This window comes from Sinocyclocheilus anshuiensis, unplaced genomic scaffold (genome assembly GCF_001515605.1).
Source record: "Sinocyclocheilus anshuiensis isolate Anshui unplaced genomic scaffold, SAMN03320099.WGS_v1.1 scaffold63, whole genome shotgun sequence".
In the NCBI taxonomy this organism is placed as follows: Eukaryota; Metazoa; Chordata; class Actinopteri; order Cypriniformes; family Cyprinidae; genus Sinocyclocheilus; species Sinocyclocheilus anshuiensis.
In genome coordinates, this window is record NW_015552625.1 from 1,584,505 (window position 1) to 1,604,252 (window position 19,748).

The 19,748-nt window shown below is 36.3% G+C and overlaps 1 protein-coding gene across 2 annotated transcripts in view; it reads left to right on the forward strand.

Annotated features, from left to right (window-relative positions):
• Nucleotides 1-19,705, forward strand: part of galnt2 (UDP-N-acetyl-alpha-D-galactosamine:polypeptide N-acetylgalactosaminyltransferase 2) — a 91,968-nt gene extending 72,263 nt beyond the window's left edge. Inside the window, exons 4-16 of one of the 2 annotated variants that reach the window (XM_016457784.1) lie at nucleotides 4,287-4,385; nucleotides 5,222-5,289; nucleotides 6,421-6,486; nucleotides 8,164-8,285; nucleotides 10,318-10,405; nucleotides 12,219-12,306; nucleotides 13,402-13,505; nucleotides 14,541-14,667; nucleotides 15,488-15,580; nucleotides 15,796-15,879; nucleotides 16,185-16,329; nucleotides 18,077-18,196; nucleotides 18,274-19,705. In XM_016457784.1, coding sequence (XP_016313270.1) covers nucleotides 4,287-4,385; nucleotides 5,222-5,289; nucleotides 6,421-6,486; nucleotides 8,164-8,285; nucleotides 10,318-10,405; nucleotides 12,219-12,306; nucleotides 13,402-13,505; nucleotides 14,541-14,667; nucleotides 15,488-15,580; nucleotides 15,796-15,879; nucleotides 16,185-16,329; nucleotides 18,077-18,196; nucleotides 18,274-18,429 — 1,360 coding nt within the window. In that variant the 3' untranslated portion in view covers nucleotides 18,430-19,705. The remainder of the gene's footprint in view (nucleotides 1-4,286; nucleotides 4,386-5,221; nucleotides 5,290-6,420; nucleotides 6,487-8,163; nucleotides 8,286-10,317; nucleotides 10,406-12,218; nucleotides 12,307-13,401; nucleotides 13,506-14,540; nucleotides 14,668-15,487; nucleotides 15,581-15,795; nucleotides 15,880-16,184; nucleotides 16,330-18,076; nucleotides 18,197-18,273) is intronic. The other variant, XM_016457785.1, reaches the window with a different exon arrangement.
• The last annotated feature ends 43 nt before the right edge of the window (nucleotides 19,706-19,748 follow it).

The following is a 19,748-nucleotide window of genomic DNA, read 5'->3' on the forward strand; positions in this document are numbered from 1 at the left end:
TTCTTGGGCATCGTAATCTCACGTCAGCTGGATGTCTGTTTTAGTCATTTGGCAGGGGATGTTACTGGCACGGCTCTCAAACGTTGTTGACTATGGTTCGGTTGGACAGAGTTCAAATTGCATTGTAAATGGATGTGTGTTGGAGACCGTCACGTGTGACCTGACCTGAACCGAGCAAGATGTTCAGATCATATTCTGTTACGATTTACCAAATACTTCTCATCTCCTTCCGTGAAAGGTGGGTTATAATGTAAACATTAGCGACAGGAAATTTCTTTTAGACACGAGGTCAAGAGTTCAGATATTTTATTGATGTGCACTACCATCAAGTTTGGGTTGTTTTTTTCTCTTATGCTTACCTAGGCTGCACATGCAGGAAGATTTAACATGCAGGAACAACAGTAATATTTTGAAATATTATTACAATTTAAAATAATATTTCTATTGTAACAATGACAATGTAACAATATTCTCTATTGTTTTTCTTATGATATATTGCTTAATATTTGTGGAAACTGTGATGTTTGTTTCAGTATTCTATTCTTTGATGAATAGAAAGTTAAAAGTTTATTACACTAAGTGCAAATAGCCATGCAAATAGTGGCAATTATCTGCACCTCAGTATTGTAGTAAATTATAAAACAGTATGCAATAATAACGTTATGAGTGTAAATTATCAATTTAATTAAACTTTTCGATTATTTCCTTCATTTTTATTGAAAATAAATGCCTTTCCAATGTGATATGAGATATGAAAAGGGAGAAAAAAAGGGGACCCGGGTCGATCGCGTCGAAAAGGACCACGGCATGTGCTTTTTTATTTAAACTAGTTGTAATCTGAAATGCATTAGGTTCTTTCCTGCAATTATAGTGTGTTTGGCTGTATTTTATTTTGTGAATTTTTAAAATAGATTTTTTCTGGAATGGAGCGCAGTCGAATGATAAAAGAGCGTGCATCTAAATGAGGGGGCAGTGCACTTTGCTGAACATTGCTGCTCTGTCAGCTCTGACCTAGACCTCAACTTACTAGATGAATAGATAATATTTAATGTTAGTATTAACTTGAAATGTTTTAACTGCTGGTAAGAGAAGAATTCAGAGAAATAACCTCAGATAGCTGCTGCAGCTTCTGCTTTCAGCAAATATACAGAGCCTTCACAGATTTGTAAGTCTAAGGCTGAAGCTATTGATTAACATGTTTTTATTTCTAACAAAAATAGATGTTAACAAATTAAAACTTAATGTTTTTATTAATATTATTAAATATTGAAGGCTTATTGTATGACTGAATAGACCACCAAGATGAATTCAGTACAATTCCAAGATGGAAACTGGAATGAAAAGACTCTAAATTTAAGTGTTCTGTCATATTAGATCATTTAATGGTTTCTGCAGTGTTACAGGCATTGCACAGAGAATTAAAATGGGATGTGCAAAAGCGTATTCATCATAATACATATTCAGAAAGGAATGCTTTAATATCCAAGAATTTGGCTTGCCCTTCTTTGGTTTAGATCAGTGTTTCTCAACCCTGGTCCTGAGCGCCCCCCAACACTGCACATTTTGTATGTCTCCCTTATCTGACACCCATTTCAGGTCCTGGAGTTTCTTTTAATGAGCTAATGAGTTGAATCAGGTGTGTTTGATTAGGGAGACACACAAAATGTGCAGTGCTGGGGGGCGCCCAGGACCAGGGTTGAGAAACACTGGTTTAGATGGTCATTTATGCTGCAGTGTCTCCTTTAAAATGCATGTTGTCCATTCGTTCTGATAAGCAGTGGAAGTCGTCTCTGGGTTTGATGCTGTAAATGTGTTTGGCTTGAGCAGTGTTCGTCTGTGCAGTTGCATGTAAACGTCTTGTCACTATATGTCAGTCAGTTTCCCTCCTGGAGAGCTGCTGATGCTGCAAATGACATTATCCTTGTTGTAAGTCTTCTTATCGCTGCTCTTTCACCATCCCTGCAGCGCGTGAGCTGCATTCCCAATGCCGTAGTCACGCTCAGCGCAGAAGACGCACAAACCTTGCGTTTAAAACGGCCGCGAGACCTTTTTAAAGGTCAGAGCGTTATAGTTTGCTTGCTGGAATGCCAACCTTATGTATTTTCTCCCAAAAGTAAGGAGAATATGCTCCATTACCTTCTAGTAAATTTACCCAGGCCAGAGCTGAAAGAATGAAGCGCACTAGTCTTAAATCCCTCTGTTAAACGCTTACCTAAGCTGGTAATGAGGAACACATGCTCTTTGTTTACTCCTGAGAGACTCTGCTTCTGTTGTGTTACCCCTGATGGCAGCAGGCCACGTGTCTTATTGGAAATGTTTTTGGCGGGTGTAGTTGTTGTCTAGCTGAGGCCGCAGCCTGTGTCTGGTGTTCGGACCGCTGCTCTAATAGAAAAAAAAAAGGACCTGCTTGCCAATGTATTAATGAATGATGTCTTTCTGCACATGATGTGTTTCTTGTTTAGTCTCTTGTCTTTACATTGCTGCAGTGAAGTGTCTTCCCTACACTGCTCATAATTGTGTAGCAAGTGTACATTAATGTTGTAAAAATATTAGCTGTGATGAATGAGGTGGATCAAACACATGAGTATTTGTCATATTTAACAAATAGTGGACAATACCCCTCCCCAACAAGCAAAACATGGTAGAGAGTTAATATTGATTTTATACATTTTCTAAATATTATATTTATTTTCTGTAATTATTAATTTAATATATTTTTGAATTGCCATGCTATTTTGTCTATTCAGTGCTGTTGTCATCATGCAATGTATTTGCAGAGAAATATGAAGATTCCAGTAAAATTGATAAGAGATCATTCAAATATTGGTGTTTAATGCACAGCAACTGCACATTAATGTAATCTAAAATTAGAAATTTTCCATATGAATGCGTGTTTCTCTATTAAACATATTATGATAATTAACAAAAATAGAATTTTATGTATGAAACTTATACTGTAAAATTAGCAAATCATTTTAGATATGAAATGTATAAATATGAATTTTATGCATTTTCTAAATAATATATTAATTATATAAATATTAATTTAAAATATATTTTTAAGTTGCCATGCGTTTTTGTTATCTATTCAATGCTGTTGTCATTGCAGTGTTTTTACATTATCTTTATTTTACTGGGGTCATAATTTTTCAAATATTGGTGTTTAATTACAGCTTAAATTAATTACAAATATTGATTAGTTAATCAAAAGCTTAAAACATAGAAGCGTGCATTCAGCACACTGAGACCAGAACATTTATTCTATTAGCTACTGACTTAAGCTGCAGCAGTGGAAGTATTTGAGAGTTTATTTGGTGCCATGCTGGGTGGTTGGAGGCCAGCGGAGGGAAGCATGCCAATGGGATATGCTCTAAAAAGTGCTTGTCTTCTAGTCAAAGCGGCCATTCTATTAATGGCCTACTGCACAGTTATTCCTCCCGAGACCTCCAGCAAACAGGGCTAGAAATGTGTGCTGGCCCCTTAATGTATTCCCAAGAAGTCAAGGAGTGTAAAATAGTTGAAATGCCTATACACATTCAATGCAAAGATTGAAAAAAGTTGGGGAAAAATATAGATGTACCACCTTATACCTTTATGAATGTGATTTCTCTGGCCGTAATGGAATTAAATAGGATGCCAAGTGTGTAGAATTAGTGTCATGGATGACTCTAATCTCATCCCTTTTCTGAAGTCAGTTTGGAGTCTCTGATGGTGGGCTCTCAACCCTGACCTGTTGTTTAACAGCAGTGTAGGAGGAATTGACCCCGATTCCCCTGCCAGGCATCCAGTGGCCACAAAATCGATGGCATCAGTGCAGAGGAAGCATTGTGTGCTCTTATCCTCGATGAGAGGTGCTAGGAAACCAGAGGATTAGACCCATAGCTGTCTAATTAAAACCTCTGGGATATAAACAGTGGGTGTGTGTAGCTGAAACCTTTATACTGTGCACATATATGTGTGTGCATGTTTGGAGACGCGAGTCCAGAGAGTTTAAGCATGCATGACCTCCTGTCCATCTCAGCCTCAGAGAAGCATTAAATGAATGTGGGCTTTGAGCTCCTCTGAGGGTGTGAGACTGCATTCAGGTGTAGCGGTGTGACAATGGGTTTTCACTGTGTAGAGCTTCTCTTCAATACAAATCCCATCAGTCTCATTACGTTTTCGAATGCTTCAACTAGTCAGTTGAACAGTTGATCATCAATTGTACTTGACTCGATTTCTGAAGAAAATATACTGGTGGTTGCCTATATGTTAATATATCTTCTTTTTCTCTCTCTCTCTCTCAGTTGTCGTCACAAACAGTGGAGGACAGATCTTCCTGCTTCCAGTGTGGTTATCACTTTCCACAACGAGGCCCGTTCAGCCCTGCTGCGCACTGTGGTCAGGTGAGACGTCATGTCAAATAACAGTTTTTAATGCACTGTGATGTGGGATTGTCACCATAGAAACATCTTGATGCCATTACCAGTAGAATTTCACTATTTTTTTTACTAATTTGAATACAGCAAAACTATTATTGAGCACACTCCTTTATTTAAATTAAGGAGTTTAAAATAAATTTTAATTATAATAATTATATATTAATTATTAATATATATATTTTTAAATAAAGTAAGCAGTCAGTAATAAAGCACAAATTAAGAGAAGTGCATGTTTTTTTGTTGTTAATTTTTGTAATTCATATTACAAATTATTACATATTACTGTCTACTAGACTGTGTTTACATTATAGTGTTTAATACAGAATATTATGTCACATATGCACTTTAGTACAGAAGTACACTGCTATCCAAAGTTTGGGGTCGGTATAACTTTTTTGAAGGAAAGCTCACCGTGGCTGCATATATTTGATCAGAAATACAGTGAACAGTAATATTGTGAAATATTAGTAAAATTTATGTTACTTATGTTGAAAATCCTTATGCTGCTTAATATTTGTGTGGAATATTTTTCTTCTCAGGATTCTTTGATGAATATAATGTTCAAAAGAAACATTATTTTTTTTATAACAATTTTAATGTCTTTAATGTGAATGCATCCTCATGTAATACAAATATTACATGATTTTTTTTTTTTTAAACTAAAAATTATCCTATAAACTATTGAACAATAACGTACCTCTACTTTTGACATATCTACTAAGATCTAGACTAAGATTTCTTTCTCTCTCTACACTTAAGCATAAACATGCATTCAACCCGTCCTCTTTTCCTGTCTTCAGTGTGCTGAAGAAGAGTCCTTCTCATCTGGTCAAAGAGATCATCTTGGTGGACGACTACAGTGACAGCCGTAAGTGTTTTGATCTTTAGATACCAATCCAACTAAATGGTACAGAACTTAAATCATCTCACAATCATATACAATCGGTTTCATCATGGTTTTTGGTCAGTGTTTTACCCTGTACAAGTTATTTTATCATCACACACTCTTGTTTTCTCAACATAAATCATGCAGTACATCCATATAGCAGAACACGACAACAGTCCAACTGAGATTTGATTGTATAAAGTGTGTCGTCATGGCACCAACCGTGTTCCCGAGTCCCCAGCCCATTGCACTTTTTGTTTTTTTGGATGTCAAACCCCTAGTGTGACCTCTTCAGATGTCTGAACTCTGTATGAACCCTGTCCTGAAAGCAATGCAGCCCTCCTCTATAACGCTCTGCTGCAGGGAACCTGGCAGGCACTGGACTTATTATTCCTCGTCTTTCTTCTGTGGTTTTACATGTGTGGTTTGTGATCCTACTTTTGCATATTGGCATTTGAATATGGTCTTTGTTTTTGGACATAATGCTCTTTCAGAACTGTCCGTTACATTTTCATTTCAAGTTTTTGTTTTCACAATATGTAGTGGAGAGTTTGGTATCTGTGCCCCCTTTTTAATCAAATTGTCATCTGTAGGCAAGGAGAATTCAGATGGAGGTAAAACTAGTGCACCCGATTATATTTCAGTGTGTCTGCTATTAATTTTTATTAGTTGGTAACATATGACCAAAGAAATGTCAAAAAAGGGACACAGTCAATTAAGGTTTCAAGAAAATATGAAATTATGCTCCTACCTTGTGGTTTCATTTAACTCTGAGATGAAGTGGCTTCTTCAGTATGTAACTTTGTGGAAAAACATTTGTGATGGGTTTCTGTTGGCCAGCACTCAAGAAGTTTGACCTGTAGTTCCCTGCCCTAAAGTTTCTCAAGACCAAAAAGAAGTTTGTAGCAAGCTGTACATGATGTGCCCTTTCTAAATATATGGTGACATTTACAAAATTGTGCCGACTTTTTCTGGATTAACGAAGTGACACAAGTTGCCCACTGGCACATTTTACCACATTCCTCCTGTGTATATTAACTACTGCATATATAATAGAAGAGATGTATTGCCCTGAACACTTGAGCTGACACAATGTTTTCTCTGGGCTTTCAGCTGAAGATGGTGCCTTACTTGGGAAAATCGAGAAAGTCAGAGTCTTACGGAACGATCGTCGAGAGGGTGAGTGATTTATAACCCTCTGAATCACAGTAACATTGTTAATCAAAACTATACCCTAGTTAATATGTAAGAACCAGCAGAGCCGATCCTCCCTATACGCAAAATACGCAAGCTGCGTAGGGCCCCCGAAACACCAGGGGGGCCCCCTTGCTCTCAAAGATGATTTAATTTTCGTTTTTGAATTTGGCCAGTGGTTATGAAAACATGAATGATCATTGCCCTTTCTACGTAAAAATCAGTCAAATCATGTAATGTGAATGTCGTACAGTCTTGCTCGAGACTAAAAAAACAAGTTGAAAGCTTACCGAGCCGCGGAAGAGATACTGTTTCTCAAGCACTTTCCCCGACACAGTTTTGCGTAGGGCCCCCAGAAGTCTAGGATCAGCACTGAGGACCAGTGGCCCTTTACTAGCAGCTCTTGTTTGGTCATTAAAATCTAGGCGTCTATTAAAAATAGCTGAAGTTTTACTATTGCGACTAATTGTGACCAGCCTCAGCATGAAGTCATTACAAGCGCTGCATACTTCATAGGTGCAAATATGGAGAAAATTAAAGAAGAGAAAAGCAAATGGTCTGTTATGAGCTGGAGTGTATTTTTGGAAGCTGTTTTATATATCTGTCAAGCAAAAAATGCTGTTCTGTAGCCAAAACTGCAGTTTGTTTATTCGTATCCAAAGCCTTTCGTTCAAATCCTATTTCAGTCCAACTGAACAAGCTCCTTGTATTTGCTTGCAAAAATCTTTTTTGAAACACAAATTACTTGATGTTAAAGAAAAGAAAGAACTAACATGTACTCTCTCTGGTAAAGATCGTAGTAAATTAATGTTAGATTAAATGTCAAAAAATAAATGAATAAATAATAAACCTGTGCTCATGAAGATTATATAGATTTTGTTACAAAGAGCCAAACAGGTTAATTAATATTTAATGTTTCTCAGTGCTTGAAAATTGATTTTTAGGTCTCCCCATGAGCCACTAGATGAGCTTTCTCTTATTATATTTTAGAGAGAAGAAAGTGTTTTCTTTGCTTACATCGTCCCATGCGGTATGGTAACAACCATGTTGTTTTTTGGTTGATTTTTTGTTTTTTTGTGTGTTTGTTGTGCGTTGTTTTAAATTATTTTTTCCCCAAGTAATTACAAGTTAAATAGATGATAATAAAATAAGGCAAAAAATACCAGCATTAGATTATTTTATATGATTTAATATCACCACCAGATTATTTTTAGGTACCTACCAACATTATAAAGTATTCAAATAAACATTCAGAAAAAAAATAAAAATAATTTTAATTAAAAATGCAATGCATGATTAGATATGATGCATTAACACTGATACTCCCAGAGGTTCTCCTTTTTTCCTTTTATGGCTTAATTTTGTGTTCATATTCAATAGGTGATTTTATGTCTGCTTCCCTTCATTCCCTTCAGAGAGAACTAACCTAAAAATACACGGGCATCATACCATTACTTTTTCCAAAACATCTTTTGGAACACAACAAACTTGTGAAGTACCCAAAATACCAGTACTTTTGACGTGTATGTTGGACTGTCATTTTGGTTCCCTGCACACTTGTGTGATCATTAGGTTAGAATACAGGGAGGACAACCTTCTGCATAGTTCAGTGCTTTTGAGTCTCAATCCGGTGTTTGTGTGTTGTGTTGTGTCTGTTCTCAGGCTTGATGCGATCCCGAGTCAGAGGGGCGGATGCGGCCACGGCCAATGTACTAACCTTCCTTGACAGCCACTGCGAGTGTAATGAACACTGGTTGGAGCCCCTGCTAGAAAGGGTTGCTGAGGTCAGCCATGTTTTTCTTTCTCTGTCTTATTGTTTCTTTCTCTGACAAGCAGCAAAACATTGGGTCTTACGGTTCTCAGATTTGGCAAATTAGCCATTGCTTTTGGAGGCTATAATCACACATGCTCATTACAGCAGCGGACGTTTAGCAGCTCACTGCAATTGCAGATGTCAGGCCAAGATGATAAAAGAGAAGAGTAGATGAGAAGTTATTGTTTTCTTTGGCTGTGTGTCTTGATGCACAAACTGTACTTGGAGTGCCATATCATTATACCTGTTTGTATCCAATCCTGCTGTCGACTGCCAACAATTCTCAAACAAGCCATAAAGAATATTGTGAAGGGGAACTAGTGCCATTCAACACCGTGTGTTAGTACAGCATGTAGATAAGTCCTCAGTGTGTGTGCACAGGTGTGTTGAATGCAAGTAAACACACCCCAGTTGCGGATGTGCAGGTCCGCTCTGGTTCAGGATCAGATTGATCTAAAAGAAATATTTGCTTCAGTTGCATCCCTAGGCACACGTAATTACTCTGAAATTGCCTCAAGGCTTTTGACTCAGAAAATAAATAACGGAGTAGAAGTATAAGACACTGAAAGGACAAATTACAGGCATAAATGTAGTAAGAGGTTTCATAACCCCATTTATATTGTTAGGTGTCTTCATTTTCAGCCGGATGACCCAGATAAGCACATAATCAAACTGAGTTAGTGACCCCAGAATGTATCCAAGCGCTTCTTCATGATGATTATACCGAGCATGAATTAAATGTTGTCCTGTTTCTGGAGAAGTACCTCTACACAGGACTTATATTGAAGCAAAATAATTATTATAATTTAAAATGTATGTACATGTGTGCATGAGCAGAAATATACTACCTAAATTGATGAGTAGATCTAGTCAAGAGCTGAACTCCTAATGAATTGGTTTTTAATGGTTTTTGACATTTTTCACTTTTCGTCGTCATTAGAGTTCTTCCAGCTTTATATCAGTATTCGCCTAAACATGAACTACTAGCAGTCAATACAGTGAATTTCCTTACTGTATATTGAATGTTACCAAAACATATCATCACTAGACATATAAAAAAATAATATAAAAAAATTAGATGTCAGATAGTTACTTTGTTCCAAACATATTAAGAATTGTATCAACCATTTTGTAACTAAGCAATTTTTTGCCCACCAAAAAAAAAAGGATGAATTTCAAAGTATCAGCTACTGTTAAGCCTAGTTTTTACCCATATTTAGAGAAAATTTAATATTATTGAATTGCTTTATACAAACATTGACATTCTGTTATGCTGAGAAAAGTTTCACAGGAGCCATCGTTTTAATCAAACAATGATTTGTGGTTTCAAAATGTTTAATTCAAGAAGTAAAATACAGTAAAATAAAGTTTAAAATAATCAAGACATGTTGTTTTTATTCAGCAAAGCACTTTTAGTATTTCACTAAATGAACTGAAGACGGATATTTAATTTGAATGTATTAATATAACGAACTGTATTTATTGTACCTACATGCATATTAAAATTGCCATGTGGAAACATTCCAGCACGGTGACAAATGAATTTGTTAATTCAGAGGTGAAGCCACAGTTGGGATGATTTGATTGGTCAGGGTGTCCCAGAATTGTCATGATGAATACTGGAAGATGTCTGAGAAGCAATGCATTTATATTTAGTGTTAAATTCTCCACACTTATCACGTAGAGTTGATTGCCTGTCTTTTCTGGAGTGTTTAACTCATAGCACTCAACTCTAAATACTCCAGTCATGTGTCAGCGACGCTCACAAGATTAATGGGATTTTCCTAGGTATTTCTGATGGATTTGCCGTGATTCGTAACGGCAGTGCAGTGCACATTTCTTAATGTCAGGACTTTCAGCGATTTTAATTCTGGTTGAATTTTATTGTTTCTATCAGATACATCTTAAGAATGCATTGTAGCAGAGATGTGAGAAGTCATCTCGTTTCATATGCTTGTACAGTACTGTCAGCCCAGCTTCACATCATTTGTTGTTCTCGGCAGGATAAGACTCGGGTTGTGTCGCCTATCATAGATGTCATTAACATGGACAATTTCCAGTATGTGGGGGCATCTGCAGATCTTAAAGGAGGTAAATCTCTTTCATCAGCTCCTATTTCCTCATAACACTTCAATCACTATCCAGTCTTGTATTGCTTTGGATTGTGTGCATGTGTCTGATATGATTGCATCCATTCATGCATGTATTTGCGTGTGTTTATGGGTAGTACAGCAGATGGCATTTATTATATTTCATGTGCAGGGCTATATTGTGTGTGAGGTACTGTATGTTTAGATGCATGTTTGGAGTGAAAGCAATACAGAGAGCATTTGTGGAGGCAGCGCAATGTGCAGAAGAGTGAGAGAGCATGATGAATCTCCAAAAGAGAAAATGTCCTTTTGGAATGGAAACCATTTGATTGATTTTTGTCTGGGGGTTTTATGCATAATAGCTCTATCTCTGAGTGGAATAGCTTTTCCTCTATGAGCTTTGAGGTCTCTGGATGCAGTGGGAAATAATATGGAAATGGATCTATCCATGTTGGTATCGCTGTATTTTATAAAGCAGCATGTAATAAATATCATTTTATTTATATGGGCTTTTTTCACCACATTCTGGTTCCGTGTGTGCTGGTTAACCGGCATTTAGACTTTATCTAGCATTATCTCTATTTTTTTTTGTTTGAATATGTTCAGAATGGAATGCTATGGAATACACAGTATTTACTGTATGGTACTTAAAAAAAAAAAAAAGTAGTACGTAAATAAGTACCAAAACTTTTTAAACAGTAGGATGCTACATTATTGTTACTTTGATATACTGCATCTTGAATTTGGGGATTAAAATATTGGGGTTATTTACAGTTCTTACTACTGTTTTTTTAATTTATTTCTTACTTCTCTATAAATGTCTGCTATTAATTCAGCAAACAGTTAAAATACATACTCCATTTAAACTTATTGCAGATTGTGTTTCTGAATATTTAAGAAAATTGAAATGTGAAGTCATCATTTCTAGTTTTTATTATATTATTAATATTTAAATATTTATTCTTAATATTTATATTTATATATTATAATATAACATTTTTTTAGTACTTTATTAATTTTAGTAATTGTCATATTTATTAAGTTTCAAGTACTTCTATTTAGCTTTAGTTTTTGTCGTTTTATTACTTCAACTTAAGCTTATTTCACTTAATTGGCAAGTCAGCATTTCTACGTTTTTGGTGTAATAAATATAATTGAATTTATATCAGCTTTATTTCAGTTACCGATAACAATTTTTAATTTCGTGTCTGTATACATAAGAAATTCTCCCATTCCATTTTATGAAATGTTCAGCGTATCAAATGTAGCCACCTTGTTTATTTGCATGTGATCGTTTTCTTTTTTCTTGCATTTATTTCACCATCTAAAGCTACCGAGTGTCACATTTTATGTTGATTCTTGTGTACAGCCGACAGAAAACAAGAGGCATTGGGAAAATAAGACATGCCAACAGCAAGGTTTTAAGGATACAGCATTCACACAGAGCCAAAGCCTAACCCCCACGATTACTTAAAACTTTAAGACTATTCTTTTGCTGTTTGGCAAGCTATGGTTTTTCCTACTGGTAATGCAAATGTGGTTTTAATCCAGCTTTGTGTAAAATGTCTTTTCATGAAAAGAAATGTTACATGAAAACATTTGAATGCTGTGCACAGAATAGATGCTGCATACTGTCAAAGTAGCATGATAGTATGCTGTTCTGAACAAAGCCTCAGTCTTTTCATCAGTGAAGTTCATCAGAATCAGTAATATGCTCCCTTATTCCCTTACCTGACACATGGCTGAGCAGGGCATTGAACCTACATTTAAAATCAGACTTCATCCCTAATGTAATGTGTCTAATCTTTATCCAGGTTTTGATTGGAATCTAGTTTTTAAATGGGACTACATGACCCTGGAACAAAGACGAGCACGGCAGGGAAACCCCATTGCTCCTATCAAGTAAGAATTAGTCTATCTTCTTAAATATCCGCACTGCAAATGTTTTGGATCACCGGTGTGAGTCGGAGATTGATTATTGACAGATGACTACTTTTTATTCTTCTCACACTGTTCTCTAATTAATTCAGTGTCAACTGTTTGTCTATAGACTCTCTTGAAACAGAACTCCAGCTATAGGAGTGCAGTCTGTTTTTTATTTTTTAAGACTGTTCTTGAAGATTTAGGCTTTCAGTTTTCGTTTTGTTTCATTTTTGTACTTCAGATTAACCTTATTTCACGTAGTTGCAAAGTTGACATTTCTAATTTTAGTTTTTTTTGTTTTTTTTAAGTTTTTAATGTAATATTCATAATGTAATTTATTTGAGCTTTATTTCATTGACAAAAACAAAGTTTTTTTATCGTTTCAGTTAACAATAACAACACTTAATGGCTGGAGTGCTAGAGTTGTTTTTTTGAAGATTTTCTTGTGCAACTTCTATGCTCTCAAACACTGCATTATTATTGGTAAAATAATACGCACGGGTCAACATGGGAAAAGAATCCCCTAAAGTTCTTGTAATAACGAAACAAGTTTGTCCCAGGAGCCCATGTGCTTGCTTGCTTGCTTGTTTGTAAAAGGTCTGTTCTCCGGGGAATGACTCGAATCATTAACAGCTGAAGGCGAGTGGAAAAGAGAAAGTAAGGTGTGAAGCAACCGAAATGGGGGATTGTATGGAGGGTGCATTGCTGTGATGTGAAATCTCAATCACCGTGCAGTGGCTACATTAAAAGTACATTAAGATAATAAACAGTGTGGTGCCTTTATGGGATGTGCTGTGTAAAAGTCTTCATGACACAGCACTCTTCATTCTCATTTAATGATTCCAGTGTTGTTTAATGACTTTGTTTATGAGGCTGTGATCAGATTGCTCTATCACAGCATTGGAGAGTGAAATGAGCACAAAGTTTTAAGTCACAAATGGCCACTGAAACAAAACACATCGCCAGTGTATCAGATAACTTCTTAGTATATTTTTAATAGAAAGTAAGTTCTATGAAGTGTATAAAGTTCTAAGTAAGTCCAAGATTTGATGTTGTGTTGCTTGTGTTGTCCAGGACTCCCATGATTGCTGGTGGCCTCTTTGTAATGGACAAGAACTACTTTGAGGAGCTGGGCAAGTACGACATGATGATGGACGTGTGGGGCGGTGAGAATCTTGGTGAGTGGATGCTTTATTTCTCTAAATGTCCTGCATTTCGTATGTTGTGCTGGGACAAGCTGATTGGAGCTGACTGACAGAAGACACAGTGGATCTTCTCAATCTACCAGTGTGTCCTTTGTTTATATTGAAGATTTGCTTATTCAAAGTGGCCCCAAAAATGTATCTGGACTCATATTGCATTAAATATATAGAAGGGAAAGGGAAATTATCTAATGCATATGTTTTTATTTCTACTAAATTAATTTGAATGCATATTACATTGTAATTGCTATTTATGAACTCTTAAGTAGGTTCTATTTATGAGGGCTTAAAGGCAGTGTGAATTTATACATCCACTAAAATTATTTTAGGACCATGAAAAATGGCTTTGAAAAAGGTCAGCATTAATTGTTTACAAAAGCCACATGGTTTAATTTAATGTGGTGTAATTCTTAAATCTGTGTCTCACTGATGTGGCATAAGTGTTCAAATCCTATGTGGCGTCTCTGTATATGAATACTGAAAATGAAATCATGGTACTTCTGTATCATTAGATTATATGAGAGAATGCCTTACTCAGCCAGAAATGTAAGGGGCAATTTAGATCACCTGAAGAACTATTGCTTTTTTATATTATTAGCAACGAGACTTGAATAGAAAACTGCAGTGTAAGTCTCAATGAGGTAGAGTTTTTCAGGTTTTGTCATAATGTCTGTGGCATGACGGATTCTGAAAGAAAATCCTGACTCATTCCACAAACGCAGCACTTTTCTCTGCTGGGCTGCTTGTGGAAAAGTCTACAACAGCTCCAGAAATGATCCATCAGCATGGAATAAAGTTGCATTTTGCATGTGTGTGTCTGAAGAAGTTTGCAAAGACCAAGAAGTTTCACAAAGAAGAGCTTTTTTTGTTTATTTGAATATAAATCAGTTGCAATTATGAGTTTTGACCCTTTACCTTATTTTCCCATTTGGAAATGTACATTAATGAACTGGCTGTTTGTGTGTTTTGTGATATGTCTTATTAATCTCTGGCTGCTGTTGTGATCTTCAGAGATCTCATTCCGGGTCTGGCAGTGCGGAGGCAATCTGGAGATCATTCCCTGCAGTCGAGTGGGTCACGTCTTCCGGAAACAGCATCCATACACTTTCCCAGGGGGCAGCGGCACTGTCTTTGCCAGGTATACATCGAATTATGTTATGTTATCATTTGAAAGTTTGGGATTAGTAATTTTTGTTAAAGAAATTAATACTGCATTAAATTTATCAAAATTGACAGTAAACACTTTTAACACTCTTACACTGTTACAAAAGATTTAAATTTCAAATCAATGCTGTTCTTTTGAACTTTATATTCTCGCATTTTTGGCAAAAATATTATGTAGCACAACTGTTTGCAACATTGATTATGATAAACAGTGTTTCTTGAGCAGAATCAGAATATTAGAATCATTTCTGAAGGATCATGTGACACTGAAGACTGAAATAATTGCTGCTAAATTGTATTGTGTTGTGTTGTATTACATTTATAGTATGTTACATTATATTATATTATATTTTGAGTGTGTTAGACTTTGAGCTATCAATTTTTTATCACCATTTCAGGATACTTAACCGTAGTCAGGATTGTTGTAATCTTGCTAGATGTTACATATATTCCTGGGTACCCAGAGTGAGGAACGTTACAGTAGCTAAAAAACACAATTCTTATTTACCTTAGGTTTGGTGATTGCTCAAACCACATGAGCCCTTTATTATTCTGGTTCATGTACTCCACCCAGTGGGTGGATGCAGCACTGCAGCCGGTGATAAGTGAGATGTTGAGGTAGTGCAGTTGAAATTTAATTATAAAGCACCCAGTAACTTGCTGCAGAAGGTCCATTAGTGTTGAAGTTAGATTCAGGAATAATGTAGTAGACATGTTATGGTCATTAGCAGAGCATCAGTATCTCTTCATAAAATGTATCATTTACTCTCATGTGCTTGTGCTTGTCTTTGTAGGAACACAAGGCGAGCGGCAGAGGTTTGGATGGATGATTTTAAGAACTTCTACTACGCTGCTGTGCCCTCAGCCCGTAATGTGCCCTATGGCAAGTAAGTGTGTATCTGTTTTAATTTACAAATATTATTGCTAAGGAAAAGTTTGGAATAGAGTAAGACATTTGTTTTCTTTAACATGTGAAGATTGCTCACTGCCAAGGCCACGAGAGGCCACTAATTTCAGACTTGGCTAGTTGAAGTTCTCTGTTTTGAGAGATTTAGACCTCCAAATGAAGTCCACATGACTGGCTTTCCCTCATTATTTCCAGCATTCAGAGCCGGCTGGAAATGAAGAAGAGGTTGGGCTGCAAACCATTTAAGTGGTACCTGGAGAACGTCTATCCTGAGCTACGGTAAAATAGCTGTTGGATTACTTTGACCGTATTTACACCTGCTAGTCTGTGAAGTTTTGTTCATAGGTATGTATGAGCTTTTTGCTTTCTGTGCATAAACCTTTGATTTGGCACAATGATTGATAAAGTGTAAACAGAGTCTTTAACGTTTTCACGTAATGTTTAAATGTGCCGGCAGTTTTAATTTAAGTCTAGACATGTAAAGTTAAAGTGATAGAATTTTATTGGAGTCGACAACCAGTGAATGCAGTTCAAAAGGTTGTGTAATTGGTACCGAACTCGTTTCTTGTTTCTGTCTTGTTTAGGGTCCCTGATCATCAGGACATAGCCTTTGGAGCACTACAGCAGGGTCAGAACTGTCTGGACACACTGGGACACTTTGCTGACGGCGTGGTGGGGGTGTATGAGTGCCACAATGCAGGGGGCAATCAGGTACCAATCCGATCTCAGGTACTGAACAGTCTTATGTCAGGTGTGGCAGCAGAGCACTGGGTGATGGACTCGGCAGTGAGTTTGGGTTCGTTTAAATGAGCGATGCACTTGTGGAGGGTGAGCGACGTATAAATTAGGGCCGCATGGTAGTTTCTGGATTACTTTTATCTGTGTTTATCATCACAGTGTGCAAGTCTGATGGATTTAAATGGTTAATCACACTTCTACATGTACAGTCAAACCAAAAATTATTCAGACACCAGATATAATTTTTTGATATTTTTATACTAAAAATTCTTCGTACAGTGGCCTACCAGTAAAACTGACAAAAATTTGGGACCAAAAATTATTCAAATACCTTGACCTGACCATGTTTTTCTTAAGTGTTTTTCTTTAATTGCTAATGAAACTTTTTACACCGCAGACTGAGCAAAATTAGGCATTGCTTGGTAATTGGTTGACCTAAATTGGTATTATCTCATTGTGTACTTAAATTTAACAGCTGAATAATTTTTGGTTGATTGTATATACTTGTCTATTTGAATATGAAAATTAAATCCATAACATATAATATAACATAACATAACATAACATAATATAGTGACTAGTTAAAATTACAAGTATAAAAGTATAATGAAAATAATAATAATGTGACTAGTTTCCTAATGGTAATAATGCGAAACTAGTGGTAATATAGAAAAATAAATACATTTGAATACAATATAAAAATTGCATGTAGGTGTACATTTATTAAGGTGCATGCAAACTAATTATGAAAGATTTATCAACATGCTTTTGTTCCTTTTTTTTTTTTTTGCATTTTGTTTATTTTAATATATAACCTAATTTATATATAAATGTATTTGCTCAAAAATACAGTGCAACAGTAATATTGTGCAATGTTATTACATTTTGTATATACTTGTCTATTTGAATATGAAAATTAAATCCATAACATATAATATAACATAACATAACATAACATAACATAACATAATATAGTGACTAGTTAAAATTACAAGTATAAAAGTATAATGAAAATAATAATAATGTGACTAGTTTCCTAATGGTAATAATGCGAAACTAGTGGTAATATAGAAAAATAAATACATTTGAATACAATATAAAAATTGCATGTAGGTGTACATTTATTAAGGTGCATGCAAACTAATTATGAAAGATTTATCAACATGCTTTTGTTCCTTTTTTTTTTTTTTGCATTTTGTTTATTTTAATATATAACCTAATTTATATATAAATGTATTTGCTCAAAAATACAGTGCAACAGTAATATTGTGCAATGTTATTACATTTTAAAATAATTGTAATATACTTTGAAATGTAATTTATTGCTATGATGGCAAAGCTGAAGTCTTCAGTGTAACATGATCCTTCAAAAATCATTCATTCTAATATTCATATTTATTGTATGTATTATAAGTAATTTGTATTTTTATTTAGATTAATATAAATGATATATTAATAACCTACCTTTTATGTTATTTACACCATTTTAAACACCTTTTTTACTTGGAGCTCACAAAAACGGCATAATTATAAAAGAATTAGCAGCATGCTTTTTTTGGGTGGATTACAGCAGCATATCACGTCACATAACATCTCAAACCTTCTTAAACTTACTTATGTACATTTCAGAAAATAGCAGCCTCTCACCAAGCCATTTTTTTCCGTGAAGTTCCTGTGTAGATTTATGTGGGTGTATTTTCGGCAAATGCTACCTGCTTACCATGTTTCTCATGAACAGGAATGGGCCCTGACTAAAGACAAATCAGTCAAACACATGGACCTTTGCCTGACGGTGGTGGATCGCACCGCTGGCTCACAGATCAAACTGCAGGGCTGCAGGGAGAACGACAACAGACAGGTGAGCATGCTGTGCTCAAAGCAGGGGTTTGGAGGAGGATTTTCAACATCATCATCATCATTGTGTTTCTATTGCAGAAATGGGAGCAGATCGACAACAACTCCAAACTGCGGCATGTGGGCAGCAATCTGTGCCTGGACAGCCGGAGCGCACGGAACGGAGGCCTGACGGTGGAAGTGTGCAGCCCGTCGCTCACCCAGCAGTGGAAGTTCACTCTCAATCTGCAGCCGTAGCTTGACACGCCGATCCCAGCCCTCCCCTTCTCGCCCTCGGACAGCCCGTGCTGGGCACGCACTCGCCCCTCAGAGATAATCGCTGCCCAGATACAGACTCAGGGCCGCCACGGTGCGGTCTGGTGGTCCTCGAGGGCCACGGGGCAATGAAAACACAAACAAGATGATGACTATTTCCATCTAACTATATACCTCACTGTTTCATCTGTTGTCCAGCGTTTGGAAAGTGAATCTTAAGCGTCTAAACTGTATCGAAACCATGTTTGGGATTTTCTTTTCCATTTTTCGTCTTTCTTAATTTTTGCCTTTTTGTCTCGTTTTCTTGAATTCCAGCTCCTTTTTTTTTTTTTTTTTTTTCTCTTTTTTCTGGACATCCATTCTTTTATTTTTCTAGTCACGTTACCAATATTGTTGAATGTAAATTACGTTTCATGGAGGCTCCCTTCCTGCGCTGTGATTGGACTGGATTTTAGTTTGGGTTTGGTTTAATTTGTGGGATCGAGGGGAGGACTCATTTGTTGTGTGCACCGTCACAGACACACGTTGTGGAGGACAACGGCAGCCTCGTGTTTCTCGGCTCGCGGTGCTCACTCAAAAAGAGCGGGGAAAAAAATCGAGACTTTTTTTTTTTTTTTCTAGTTTCTATTAAATTGTCAATCTGTCGTTTTCTGTTAAAGGTGCAATGTGTAAAGATTCAACCCGTTTCCTGTAAGGGCCCCTGGTGTGTTCTGAAGGAGAACCGAGACATTGTACAGAACGTGACTGCTGGATTCACATACTGTAGCACTGGCTGCTAACAAATCAGTATCTAAAACATGTCTTCAAACACAAACAAATGTTTCTCAGCCACATTTTTCACTCTAATAATTTATTTCTTAATTCTGTGTAGCCTTTTTTTCTTCGCCAAGTGTATTACGTAAACAAATCATGTTAATAACCTGCTAACTCCAAGCAGAGGCTGATCTGAAGCTTTGCTCCTGCTTTCTTGGGATTCGAGCAAAGATGGATGTGTATTACTCCTCATCTTCCATGATTTCTTCTGACTTTGACATCATAACATGGCCGTTGGAAAAGCTTCTTTCCTGCCTCCTTAAAGTCATGGATCTTTTATTCGCAAGATCGATCTTGATCCTCAGCAGCCGTGGCCAAACATGGCACATTATATCACTACTTGAGCATCCTTCTTCTTTTCATGATTAAAAGTTACTGCCTTTGTTATCCATGATACTGTAAGGAAAATGTGAGTTGTTTTGTGTGTGTGTGTGTGTGTGTGTGTGTGTGTGTGTGTGTGTGTGTGTGTGTGTGTGTGTGTGTGTGTG